Source organism: Lepidochelys olivacea (genome assembly GCF_965140295.1).
Source record: "Lepidochelys olivacea isolate rLepOli2 genome assembly, chromosome: 27".
Taxonomy (NCBI): domain Eukaryota; kingdom Metazoa; phylum Chordata; order Testudines; family Cheloniidae; genus Lepidochelys; species Lepidochelys olivacea.
Genome location: NC_140437.1, coordinates 18,321,440 through 18,335,145, shown reverse-complemented (window position 1 = coordinate 18,335,145; position 13,706 = coordinate 18,321,440). Strand labels below are relative to the sequence as shown.

The window sequence follows — 13,706 nt, the reverse complement described above, 5'->3', positions numbered from 1 at the left end:
CCTTGTGTTCTTCTGCCATCAGCTTTGCCTTCAAGTGCCCATAAACATGCATCACCTGCTAGACCTATTAACACGTGCCTTGCACTAGAGGTGTTAGGGGGAGTAAAATGATTCTCAAATCATTAGCACCAGCAAGAGTGGCATGTAATTTAGGGCCCTCTGCTCAGTGGGGCAGTGCTGATCACCGGGTGAATGAGCAGCTCCCTCCGCTGGCCACCTGGCACAACTGCAAGGTCTATTTTTTAAAGTTATTGATAGCCACAGACAGCAGCCGGGGCCAGGGCCGGATCCTGCAAGCTGCTTTGGTGCTGTCAGTTGGGTGTAATCAGCACTCTACTGCTAGGCACAGAAGGGCAGGTCCTGGGAGACTTTGGCTGGACTAATGCAAGATTCAGAGCTGGCTGGTTAGGGCACCGTACAGACTCGCCCCTCAAGCACCAAGCTGAGCACCTAAGCCATATCCAGGGCTGTGAGAGAGCCAGGAGTACACGCTGGGCATGACACTGAACACAAACTCAACCCCTGCAGATTCCAGCCCATTGGCAAAGCTCCTGCTGCAAGGACTGGTGATGGCAGCACCACATCCGAGTGGCTCCTACATCACCCCTTCCTCACTGCACCCAGGATCCAGGGAGGAGCGGAGGGGCATGGCTGCTTTGCGGCACTAGTGTTGTGCGATTTGGATCCGTTTCCCTGCTGCTCAAGAGTTCTGCATGGGGGTTTTGTATCATCCCCATGAACAGCCTTAAGCTAACTTCAGCTCAGGCTCTGACAGCACCAGGCTGGCATTGCTCAAAGAATGGGAAAAGCCCTCCGGGGTCCCCCTAGTTCAACAGGCCTCCGGTCTGGTGCTGGCCCAGGGCTCAGCACCTGTGGACACAGCTGTCCCGGCCACTAGCGCAGGAGCCTGCATGGCACGGAGCGACAGCTGAGGGCTAGTGAAGCTCCCATCGCAAGCCAACAGGACTCTCCCCCCCGGCGGGAAGAGCTGCTTTCCCTTAGACCACCGGCACAAACGCAGCCTGCCTGGGGACAGGCCCTTGGGCTCGAGGTGAACAGAAGAAAGAGGCCTGGCAGAACAATTACCACACGGAGACAGACTGTGCAAACCGGACCTTTAACTGGCACATGCCTGCAGGGTACACAGTACGCCCAGCTCTGGCGAGCCATACCACGGCGGCCCATCCACGGAGACAGGGGGACAATCGAACAATACTGATCATACAAGGGGGGTGACTGCGCTCATGTCACCACTCCGCACAGCGTAACCCAAAGATGATTAGGGTGGCAAATGGAGCTGGGCCTCCCCCCGGGACGTGCTGTGTGGCAGTGTTCTCCGGCTCCTCTGAGACTGCAGCCTCAGAGGGTGCAGGGGACACCGGTCACATCAGGCCAGTGCTGCTGGTGCCTTCCTGGCTTGTGCCCATGCTGCCCCTCACTGCCCTTTGTTCCCGCAGCAGGGTACTGCCTCTTGGTCAGGGCCTTTGGCAGCAGTAAAGCAGGACGTCTCTGCCCCCAGCCCCTTCCCCTCCACACCAGACGAGCCATTTTAACCACCCAGCTGAGACCTGAACTGTGCCCTGCTGACTGACGACGTGGGATGCTAGAACACGGTGTGAGATACACAGCCGGGTCCAACGCGCAGGCACTCAGCCCTGGCAGCAGGACCCAGCAGTGCTGTGATTCCCAGTCTGGCTGTGCATGAAGATGAGACGGGAGCGATAGGAAAAACCACCAGGTCCCAAGACTCTAGTCTCGGCCGATGCGCTGCTGCAGGAGGGCCCAGGCCTTTTCCACCTGCCAGAACAAACATGGGACAGTAAGTCAGGGACAGCAGCAAAAAAGGGCACCAAATGCAGCTGTGCCAGGGCAGAGATGGGCACAGCCTACTAGGGCACTGGCGCGATCTCCACTTACAGCGCAGTATGCACAAAGGCCCAAAACCTTTCACTCCTTTCAGGCTGTTTAGGACTCATGACCCACCGGTGGGGCGGCTCTGCCAGGGGTGGCTGCAGCACAGACTAGGATTTGGGGGGATCTCACTGGCCACTCCACTAACCCCTGATTCCGCTGAGCTAATGCTGCAATTGGGTATCTACCAGAATGCACGGTTTTTCAAGGAGACGACCCTCACCCCAGGAAGGAAAGAGACCCAGCAGCCATAGCTCTTCCATGAGGAGAGGGACACAGAAGATCCCTAGCTCCTTATCTGAGCCCGCTGTAGGGACCAGACACTCCTTAAGCCCCATTTACACTAGAGCAGAACAACGCTCCCACCCGACCTGATCATAATAGGGCGAGCCGTGGGAATGCAGCTTGTCCAAGGCTCTAGGGTCGCATAGGCAGGATTCTTACCTAACCACATGGTATCTAGGTGCCCGGCTGAAGCTGCAGTTTAGGTAGGGTTTGCATCTCTGCCACAGGGATGGACCCCAGCGGCTCCCCTCCATCCCTGCTGGCCTGTCCTAGGCAAGACAGCAAGCACTCCTGGATCCCCAGCCGGGCAGACCCTGGGCTCTCACCTGTTTCTGGGTTGCCTCCGGCTCCCAGAGGGTGTACAGCACGACATGGGACTGCTTCACCCTCTGGCTGCTGTTCAGCTGGCTCTGTAGCCTGTTCTGAGCAGCCTCTTCACTCAGCCCATCTCTGGCCATGATGCGGCGCAGGGCCTGAAAAGACCAAGCGGGGACGTTCACTTCCACGCGGGCACATGAGGAGCCAATCACTAACAGCAAATGGCTGGGGGAGGGAGTCGCCTACCTCCTTCTCCGGGACGCTGGCCATCCATACCTCATGGACCATGTCTGTCCAGCCAGCCTCCAGCAGCACTGCAGCATCCAGCACGCACACCGCTTTACCTGTGGAACAAGGCCCTTCCCCATGAGTGCCTGGGAACCATAAGCACGCACTGTTCCCTGGGGCTGTTTATACAAGCCAATCCAAGCAAGCCTGAAATGGCATAAGTTCCTGCAAAGTGGCAGCACTGACATCTTACCGCAGAGCAAGAGAACCCCGTGCAGAAGAGAAAGCAGCAGGCCCCAGACTGTTTCCTGCCTAGCATGTGCACACAGGCTGGGCCGGGCCACGGGAGCGTCTCCAGGAAAATGCCTGTCAGGCTAGCAATGCTCCAGGGGCGTTCCATTTCCCCAGGAAGCTAGAGGAATTCTCTCCTAGGGAAAACACATGCAACACCCTCGCTGCTGAGATATGGTATTACAAATGCACCCATAGCCTTCTCTGGAAAGGGATGGCGGCAGAGTATCCAACCATTTAATGCAAAGGCTCCCATCCAAGTCTGGCAGCAGTTTGGCCCCTGGCACTTACCCAACTGCAGGGAGCAAAGGCTCCGAGATGCAGTGGACGAGCTCCCAGTAAAGCACAGAAAGGTTTGAGCTGGGAAAACCTAAGAGCTCGAGGCTGATCAGGAAACAGATGCAGCTGCAGGCTGGGGCTTAGGACAGCAGGTACCCAGGGTCTCTGGACTGTACGGTGGTAATAGGATGATGTGTCCCAGTCCCCTTTGGGTTCAGAGGGGAAGATCACGCTCACCCTGCACTGCCGCTTCATTCAGCTGCCTCTTTGTCATCTCAGCGATCACAGGCCACACGATGTCTGTGAGACACTTTAACTGCTCCTAGCAAGGGCACATGGCTGGACTTCAGTTACTTGCTTTCAAATATGATCAAGTGACAAATTTCCTGGGTAACCCAGCAAGGGGAGTCGCCCACAAGCATCCCTATTGCCCCCTCCCCCCAGGGCCCCACGTTTCCAGCTGGCTAGGTTAGCCCCCAATGGAAGATGGTGATGCTGCACTAGGAAGCAAGGTGCTCTCCTCCTCTTTCCTGCCCTGCAGGGAACAGATTCTCTGAGCTGCTCCATCAGCAGTAGCCTGATCTCAGTCACTGCAAGAGCTCAGCTGAGAGGCGCTTTGCAAGGATCTATCACGATGTAACAGAGGAAGCTGGGGAAGTGGGAGTTGCAGTCCAGGCCTCAGCAGAAAGGTGTCCACACAGGGCTCTGACTCAGACAAGCCAAGAAGCGACAAGGTCATGGAGACTGAACTCCCCTTCCACACCTCAGCTTCAGCTCAAAACCCAGGGTGGCTAATCTCCCACTGTTGGTCTGGCTAGTGAAAGGGGGAGCACAGGAGCAGACCAGTGGTCCATTCCCATCACCGTGTTGGCTAACTCTGCTCAGGGAAACCCCAGGACACAGAGGGTCAATCAGCCTGGGCCACATCTACACCAACACTGGGAGATGTTGCCCTGGAAGTGGGTCTCCCCCGGTAGGCGGCTTGTGCTGCAGAGGGGATCCAGGTCTCCAGTGCCGCCAACACCTTCACACTAGAGAAAAAACAGCCTGCGGGAGCCGAGGAAGGGAGCAGCAGAAGCACGGAGCGGAAGACACCAAAGCCTTGGCAGCAGCGGGGACAGGAGAGGGGAAATATTGACACTGAGCTGGGCGGGTTTTACCTGGTTTCCAAACACTTTGGCCCCAAGGATTTTCCTGTTAATTGTCCCATCTTCATTCAAAATGTCTGGAAGACAAAGAGCAAGAGGAAAAAAGGACTCAGAGCTCCAGCACTGGGGAAGCAGGGGCTGCTGAATGGTGTCTCTGCCTGGCATTCCCTTAAAGGGAACTGCAAACAAGGTTTCAAACCCTGGGCTTCTTTAAAGTGTAGAGAGGGCAGGAAAGGCCTTTTTCCTTCACCTTGAGAACATTAGGAATGTCAAGTCCAGTCTTCCCTGCTCTAGCTGGAGAGCTTGTCGGAGGGCACAGCTACGGAGTGGGAGGTCTCTCACTTTACCGGAAGTGTCCTTTCTCCCTATGTATGGTTCATTAGGCAGCAGAATTCAACAGCAGTTAAAAACAGCTCAATGATCTCCCTAAGAATCTCTCCCCCGCCTCCACTGCTCAGCTTCCACATAGCACGTCACCAGGCACCACCGAGACCTGAATTTCTTATGGAAAAGACAACAGATTTTTGGACAACCTTACAGGCCCGTCTCTAAGTCCCTTTCTCCTTACCTTCAGGTCACTTTTAAAGCAGCAGGTGGCCAACATGCTTATGGCACAGCATAGCTCTCATCTTTAATACAGAGGCAAGGCCTAAAAATGCTACAGACCAATATGCTAGGTTTCATTTTAAATGAAGCACATTCTGCTTGGCTCAAACTAGATCAGTGGTTCTCAACCATGGGTACACATACCCTGGGGGTACGCTGAGGTCTTCTGGGAGATCCATCAACTCACCTAGAGCCTAGTTTTACAACAGGCTACATAAAAAGCACTAGTGAGGTCAGTACAAACTAAAATTTCATAGGCAACGATTTGTTTATACTGCTCTGTATACTATACACTGACATGTAAGTACAATATTTAAATTCCAATGGATTTTATAATTATATGGTAAAAATGAGGAAGTCAGCCATGTGTCAGTAATAGCGTGCTGTGAAACTGCTGCATTTGTATGTCTGATTTTGTGAGTTTTTAAGTGAGGGGAAACTATGGGGTCCACAAGACAAATCAGACTCTTGAAAGGGGTGCAGGAGTCTAGAAAGGTTGAGAGCTGCTGAGCAGGAGCACTGAATGCTGGGACCTCTGTACTAAGGAAGAGGGCACCTGCAGCTGGCACCATTTTCTGCCAGTCACCGGCAGCCTTTGTGCTCCCACAACTCTGCTTGCAACACAGTCCTTAGATCATTGAAGCTTGGGTGCCCTTGTCCTACCGGGTTCCTACCAAGCAGTTTAGGCTTCCAAATCAACCTATTACCAAAAGAGCTCTCTGCCAGGAGCATCCTCTGTATCCCAAAGAGCTGTTTGTTTGGTTCTGAGACACCACCTAGGGATGAGTCAGCCAAGAGACAAACTCTAGTTGGCCTGGTGTTTTCCTGCTTCAGTTGCAGCGAATACCCAGTACAGGGAAGCACAAGTCAGCGAGCACCCTGGGTCCAGGGCAAATAACCATGGGTGCTGTTTACAGCCAAAGGGGTCAGTGGATAAGAAAACTAGCTCCAGCACTTCACTTTCAGACATTAGCTCTCCACATCCGCCTTAGCTGGGGAAGTACAGGGTACGCTGACTGCTCCCAAACCAAAGGAGGGAGAGATCTGGAACTCAGATGTGTTCCCATAACCTTTGCTGCCCCGGTGTTCTATGCAGAATTTGCTGGCTGTACCTTTCCCGAAGTCCTCCACCACCTGCTCATATGCAGGGCCACCGGGGGCATAGGCTTCGTGGCCAAGTTTGTCAACATCGATGCGGAAAGCTCCCAGGTGTTCCAAGTGTCTGGCAATGGAACTTTTCCCACTTCCAGTTCCCCCAGTCAGACCGATCACATAGGGGCGAGAAGGCCGGGCTGGGTCTTTCTATGCAAAGAAGAGTTACAGCATCAGAAGATTCCAAAGCTACTCAGCGCTGTGGGGGGCCAGGAAGGGTTGGGGGGAAGAGGCCCTGATCGTGACTCCCCACGAGCTCTGAGGAAGGATGTGAAAGCTGATGCAAGCTGACAGCTCCTCCCTGGGACCATGAGTAGAGACATGGTCTGGTCTTGGTACGTTCCATGGATGCCCCTGAAAGGGAGACCCCGGCACACCCCAGTGTCCACCACACCAGGCTGCCACATCTCCTCCAAAACCCGCTCAACATCCGGCGGCACTTCTCCCTGTGTTTAGTTACAGTCACAGGATCCAAACTAAGCCCGGGAATGTCATCGTCAACCTCCTTCTGGCATCAGGTCAGTCCAGGAGGATGCAGTTACAGGGCCCTTTCCCCCAGAACTCATTCAGGCAGGCAGCTGGGCCGAGTTCTTTTGGACAGTGCCAGCTGACTCCAGCAAAGGGCCCTGTCCAGGCCCTCTGCTTGGTGCCCCCTTGTGTTGTCTCTATGTCCCTACTCTCATCGCTGCCCTTGTTATTTGACCCAGGACATGCGGTTGAGCTCTGTTGCCTTTGTGTCACCCCTCTCCTGGAGGGGGAGCCATTGTTGTTTCTGGTCCCCACTCACTGGAGGTCAAGTAGACCAGCGCCTCTCCCCAGGGCTAGAAGCCACACAAAGCCCTACAAGCCAGAGGGCACTTGGCAATCAGACTGGAGTCACTGTTGCAGAGCCTCCAAGTTACTGTGCCATCCTACCTGTGGTGGCTGCAGCAGTGTTCCGAGCAGCCTCTGCCGGATGCTGGAGGAGCTGATCTTTTCCTCTTCATTCTCTCCATGCCTGGGATTTTTAACCAGCAGGATCTCATGGAGGGCCAGTTCGGAGAGCCCCTGCAAACAGAATGTGCAGCACAGCGCGGTCAGAAGGTGGAGAGCCACCAGCAGCCCTTCAGTTAGACCAGCCCCCAAGCAGAGTCACAGTGAAGGCAGTGTCTTCACACCAAGCTCTGGAAGCCCTCTGCAGTCAGCCGGGATGTGGGCAGTTCTGCAAGGAGGCTGGAGGTTGCTGCCTCTCACTGATTAGTCCCCACCTGCCTGCGACTGGGCAGTGCTACAGGCCACTGCTGGGCAAGGACTGGGATGACAGAAAGGGACTCTGGAGTCAGGCGTGAAAGCAGCAGCCAGAGAAGGGGAGGGTCTCTAGGAATCAGGAGCCACTTTCCACCTACAGGACACAGCTCCCCTACTATCCTTTGGGCCAGGCCAACCAGTAATTGCCTTGGCCCAGGAGAGAGCTCCCCTTGGGCAGGCTATTCCAGAATTGTCCATTCAGGGGATTCATGCACTGGGCACCAGCTGCTGTTGGAGACAGAAATCCCCAGCTGGGCCCAGGGCCCATCTGATGGGGCTGGCAGTTCCTACACATGACAGTGGACAGAGAAAGAGAGCCTCAACGGGGACTGCTGAGCTCCCAGGTGCATCACTGGAGTGCTCCTGCTCAACCAGTGAGAAGAGATGACAGGAGGAAAGGGTCCCCCTTGGGTAGCTTCCCGCACTGCTCCCGAGGGGGTATGGCTGGAGGGGCAGGGCTTTATACCTCATGGCATGAGCCACAGATTGGGGGAGGTTTCTGCAGAAGGCCAACCCCAGTGAAGAGGTACAGCCACATCCTCCCCCAGACTGGGGCTGCCCTTAAGGGGCAGGGTCCCCGCCATGGAGGGGCCATCTCTGTGGAGCTCAGAGGAGAACAGAACGCAATAAACTGTTTGGTCCCATCTATCCCTTGCACTCTCCGCTCACAGTTATCTGAGTTTTCACTCTTTTCCTCTGGAACAGCTGCACCCTCCCTTTGCAACACAGTCAGGAAGGACAGCCAGCTCATGAGGGGCACTGGCAGAGTTGAGTTGGGGGGGAGAGGAAGCCCAGGCCCGGAACAGCAGGGGGAGTGCAGATCAGGACTAGTGTTCACAGGAACTGTCAAACTGGGGTGCTTGCACAGCACCTGCTGCCCATGCCTGGCTTTGTCAAGAACTCCCAGGCCCTCACTTTCAATGCCACCAGATTTCGCCACACAAGTAAGGAATAAATAGCAGGAGGGGGTGTATTCCGCTAGGTCAGCTTTAAAGGCATTACATTTTCAAGTCTCTTCTTGTTCACGGCCACCCCTCCCTTGCGGGTCTCCTCACTGACTACTATACACTCCAGGTCAGGGTCCGTTATCGATGGGCCATAGGGGTCTACCAGAGGCACAATGTCATAACGCAAAGAGGGCTTCACGTCCACCAGGAACTCACAGAGCTTCTCTGCTCGTTGCTCATATGGTTGGATCAGCTCCTTCAGCATCTTATCTGGAAGGGAAGAAACAGGGAGGAAGCAACAGTGTGCAGCTCCCCGCACCCAGAGCTAGCAGCAAATAGTGACAGTTAAAGGAGAGGCCAACAGAGGCTTTAGCAATCTCTAGAATGATCTGAGCCCTCACTTCCCTAGTGCCCGAAGGACATTGCGCTCCCCAGGTTTCTGTGCATTGAGCCCTCACTTCCCTAGTGCCCAAAGGACATTGCGCTCCCCAGGTTTCTGTGCATTGGAGAAAGGAGCCACACTGGCAAGATGCTGCTGCTGCAATTCCTTGGGTTTGCTATCAGAGGAGCATCATCTCTGCACAAAGCAGCAGTGAGCACAGACAAGTGCTGCTTGGCAGGGAATATTTAACTCAGAGGGCAGCACATCCATCATAAAAACACAGACAGCAAAACACGCTCAAGGGACACAAGCAAGATACCAATCACTATGACAACCCTCCCCCACAAGTGATGGCCCTGGGACATTCAGACATCTCATCTTTTCACCAGGGATGACATTCCACCTTGGCTCAGGCAGTGGGAGTAGTCTGGTGAGTCTCACTTATCAGCTTTGGCCAGTTTCCAGTTCTCAGGCACAAACCCAGGGCTACTGCTTGTGCTCGCAGTACTGCCAGGGAAGGGTTAGCAATACAAACCACCAAACACTGCTAATTCTATTAGAAGGTTTACAAAATCTCTTCATAAAAGCCACCAAGCCTAACTGCTGGGCCTAAATGACTCTCCTGTCTCGTTAATAAATGATGCTTCTAAATTACCACTGTGCCCACATGGTTCAAATGTGCTTTACATCTCCTCTGATGTGAAACCTACTCTCCCCTTTCATCCTCTCATGTCATCTCCCCTTTCCCACAATTTACACACTCCACCTTTAAAGAAACTAGATGCTTAGACAGCACACCCATTTCAGAGTCCATGAAGGCTGGTCCTAAGCTGGCCCAAGGGAAATGCTACAGAGTGATACAAACAGCTCCCTTCCCTGCCATCGGGAGCAAAAGGATTGGAGCAGTGACGGTCCAAGGAGAACAAGCATAACTGGGGTTTTGCTTCCTAATTTGGGAATAGGGTTCTCACTCACTCTCCAGAAGACCCTTGTCGGAGAGACCAACCAAAAGCCGGTTCTCAGCCAGCAGGCAGCATGCACTCAGAAGGATCTTGTGAGCGTTATGGAGTCTGTCGAAAGTGCCCCCTACAACGACATCGCTGTAACTCTGCAGGGCCCCGCCATCCGAGTCTGGCTCCCAAGGGGGCAGCTCGCTCTCGTCCATCGTGGGCTCATACTCTGGGTACAGCAGCACAGAGCTGAGATTGGGCCTGCAACTGTAAGAGCTGGTGGCATAACGCTCCAGGCACTGCTTCACCGGGTTGTACTGGCCCCCATCACTGGTCTGGAAGTCGGTCAGGATCACCTCGGGCGGCTGAGAGAGGTTCTGCACGGAGGAAAGCGACTGTGGCGTCAGGCTCTGGTTGCGGATGTTCGTCAGCAGGACCCGCACGTCGAGGTGGCTGTGGGTGTCAGCATCCACATACAGCTTGTTGATGAGGCTGTAGACCTCGGGTGTGGCTGGCACGTACGTGGACCTGGGCTGGGAAGAGCCTGTCAAGCTGAGGCCTGGCTGTAAGTGAATGTACAGCGTGTCCTCCACGATCCGGGAGGCCGAGGCCAGGATGGGCACAAGGCGCAGAGATAGGGCAGAGAGCGGGGCGGTGAGCACCAGCAGGCCGGAGCGGAAGACAGACATGGCACCTGGAACGGACACGCAGGAGCAAGGGAGGGGGTTACGCGGGTGACAGCAAAGCGTGAGCTCTAGTGACCTGGTCTCTGAGCGTCACTAACCCCCAGCCTCACCACCCAGAACCCACTGTCCCCAGCCCCCCGGCCCCCGCCACTCTGCTCCCAACCCCCAGCCCCCCTGCCCCCATCCCCCCACCCTCTGCCACTCTGCCCCCAGCCCTCCAGCCCCCCGCCTCACTGCCCCCAGCCCCCCCACCCTCTGCCACTCTGCTCCCATCCCCCCCTGCCCCCACCACACTGCTCCCAACCCCCAGCCCCCCTGCCCCCCCCATCCTCTGCCACTCTGCCCCCAGCCCCCACCACACTGCTCCCAGCCCCCCGCCTCACTGCCCCCAGCCCCCCCACCCTCTGCCACTCTGCTCCCAGCCCCCGCCACTCTGCTCCCAGCCCCCCGCCTCACTGCCCCCCGCCCCCCTGCCCCCAGCCCCCCGCCCCCATCCCCCCACCCTCTGCCACTCTGCCCCCAGCCCCCACCACACTGCTCCCAGCCCCCCGCCCCCCTGCCCCCATCCCCCCACCCTCTGCCACTCTGCTCCCAGCCCCCGCCACACTGCTCCCAGCCCCCCTACCCTCTGCCACTCTGCTCCCAGCCCCCGCCACACTGCTCCCAGCCCCCCGCCTCACTGCCCCCCGCCTCACTGCCCCCAGCCCCCCTGCCCCCATCCCCCCACCCTCTGCCACTCTGCCCCCAGCCCCCACCACACTGCTCCCAGCCCCCCGCCTCACTGCCCCATCCCCCCTACCCTCTGCCACTCTGCTCCCAGCCCCCGCCACACTGCTCCCAGCCCCCCTACCCTCTGCCACTCTGCTCCCATCCCCCCCTGCCCCCACCACACTGCTCCCAGCCCCCCGCCTCACTGCCCCGTCCCCCCCACCCTCTGCCACTCTGCTCCCCGCCCCCCCGTCCCCCCCACCCTCTGCCCCCAGCCCCCGCCTCACTGCCCCCGTCCCAACCGGCCTGGCCCGGGGGGGCGGCTCAGGCCCCGCTCGGGGTGACCAGCCCGTAGGGGGCGGCAGGCGGGGAGGCCGCGGGGGATGCTGGGTAACGCGCCCCCCCAGCGGGGCCAGGGCCAGGGGGCGGGGCCGCGCTCACTCACCGAGCGTCCGGGCCAGGGTCCGCCTCTCGCCGCCGCCCCGCGCCTGACCCGGAAGCGCTACCCCAGCCCGCCGGAAGTGTGTCGTCGCCATTTTTAAAATCTCCGTTTACAAGAACAATTTTATCGACCTTCCGGGCGACCTCTGACCCCCCGGGCTCTCGCGAGAGGGGGCGCGACTTCCGGGGGGCATGGAGGCGGGCTCACGAGGGAGAGGTGGGGCGGGGCTCCTGCAGGGGGCGGGGCTAAGGGGAGAGAGAGGTGGGGAGGGGCTCCTGCAGGGGGCGGGGCTAAGGGGGAGGTGGGGAGGGGTTGCTGCAGGGGGGGGCTAAGGGGAGAGGTGGGGCGGGGCTCCTGCAGGGGGCGGGGCTAAGGGGAGAGAGAGGTGGGGAGGGGCTCCTGCAGGGGGCGGGGCTAAGGGGAGAGGTGGGGAGGGGTTGCTGCGGGGGAGGGGCTAAGGGGAGAGGTGGGGCAGGGCTCCTGCAGGGGTCAGGGCTAAGGGGAGAGGTGGGGAGGGGTTGCTGCGGGGGGCGGGGCTAAGGGGAGTGGTGGGGAGGGGCTCCTGCAAGGGGCGGGGCTAAGGGGAGAGGTGGGGAGGGGTTGCTGCAGGGAGGGGCTAAGGGGAGAGGTGGGGCAGGGCTCCTGCAGGGGTCAGGGCTAAGGGGAGAGGTGGGGCGGGGTTGCTGCGGGGGGGGGCTAAGGGGAGAGAGAGGTGGGGAGGGGCTCCTGCAGGGGGCGGGGCTAAGGGGAGAGAGAGGTGGGGAGGGGTTCCTGCAGGGGGCAGGGCTAAGGGGAGAGGTGGGGAGGGGTTCCTGCAGGGGGCGGGGCTAAGGGGAGAGGTGGGGAGGGGTTCCTGCAGTGACCCCTCACCCCACTTATTTTAAGATGGACTGAGCTGTATTAAAACTGATAACAGCAGGGAGGGTTTTAAACACGGGATTGAAGCAAATGCTAGTTGCCTTGTGTAGGCGAGAGCAGCAGAAATGTACCCTGGGGAGGACAACCCATGCTGTGCTGTTGGAAGTCAGGGCTCCCTACAATGTCCCTTAAAATAAAACTTTGTCCCTTATGTTTCATGTGATATTTCCATCCAACAAAGGTGGTCACCCTACCTGGAGGGGGAGTAACTAATGGTGGAAGTTAAGGATGGGGCTCTTGACAGGGCAAGTGGTAGGGGAAAAGGGTGTCAAGATGCCCCCATGTCACGAAGCATCACCAGGACTACCCTGCCAAGTGGGATGGGAGTCCTGGGACCCATTTAGGGATCTGAGGGCCTTACAGACCCTGGACTGGGAGCTGGCGGTTGGGGTCAGTGGTCCCTGCTGATCCACTGCAGCTCACTGTTAAGGGAAAAAAACAATTAGCTCTTGCTCTCACCCCTCTAGGTGCTTGATTCGACTCTAGGATCCCACAGAGTTCTAGATTCAGAGTCCAATCTACATGGGCATCTTTTACTGGTGTACAGAAATATAGCTCGAGCTGAGTGCCTCCGGAGAGGGACCCCGCCCCACAGAAATTGCAAGCAATTATACCCTCTACAGTTGGTAACACCACCCTCGCCCATGTCCAAAGTCCAATCCCCTAATTTGAGTAGGGGTCTCTGCTCTTTTCCATTGGACAGTTCTGTTGCTGAGTGGACAGTCCATTGCCGGGTGCTGGATTTGCTCCGGGAGACAGTCAGTCCTACTCCTTGCATTTTTTCTTATCTCCAGTGATAACGGGCAGTCTCAGCGGGTTTTGAAGCTGCTTCTTCAGCATTCCTCTCAGGTCAGCTTGACCTCAGCCTAAGGCTTCAACTACTTAAATCACTTATGCTAAGTTATAAGAACAAACTTATTGAACATTCATATAAAATAGCATATAAGCCCTTTTTTATAACACTCACCAACCTGCTTGTGCTTGGCTCAGACCGATCACAACTCACTGGAAACCCAGAAGGTGACACGGAGACACTCAGCTACCTCTGTGACAATGGAAGAGCCGCCTTTCAGAGATCCACCCTCTAGCCACGGAAAAAGAGAGGAGGTCTTGAGCCCTGCTCTGGAACCCCAGTTTGCTTGGGAACCCATCCAACAGACCAGAAATA

At 57.1% G+C, this 13,706-nt stretch overlaps 1 protein-coding gene across 3 annotated transcripts; it reads right to left on the bottom strand.

Moving 5' to 3' along the window:
* Nucleotides 1-1,101: 1,101 nt before the first annotated feature.
* Nucleotides 1,102-11,722, bottom strand: COASY (Coenzyme A synthase). Of its 3 annotated transcripts, none has more exons than XM_084616069.1 (10): nt 11,624-11,722; nt 9,810-10,478; nt 8,508-8,722; nt 7,134-7,265; nt 6,179-6,368; nt 4,473-4,537; nt 3,550-3,634; nt 2,761-2,858; nt 2,523-2,669; nt 1,102-1,797 (listed from the first exon to the last, which is right to left on the bottom strand). In XM_084616069.1, the coding sequence occupies exons 1-10, from the start codon at nt 11,712-11,714 to the stop codon at nt 1,750-1,752; spliced, it is 1,740 nt and encodes a 579-aa protein (XP_084472195.1). In that variant the 5' UTR covers nt 11,715-11,722; the 3' UTR covers nt 1,102-1,749. The 3 variants fall into 3 exon arrangements, with proteins under 3 accessions (XP_084472195.1, XP_084472197.1, XP_084472196.1); XM_084616071.1 differs by lacking the exon at nt 11,624-11,722 and adding an exon at nt 11,485-11,601; XM_084616070.1 differs by lacking the exon at nt 11,624-11,722 and adding an exon at nt 11,481-11,595.
* Nucleotides 11,723-13,706: the final 1,984 nt, after the last annotated feature.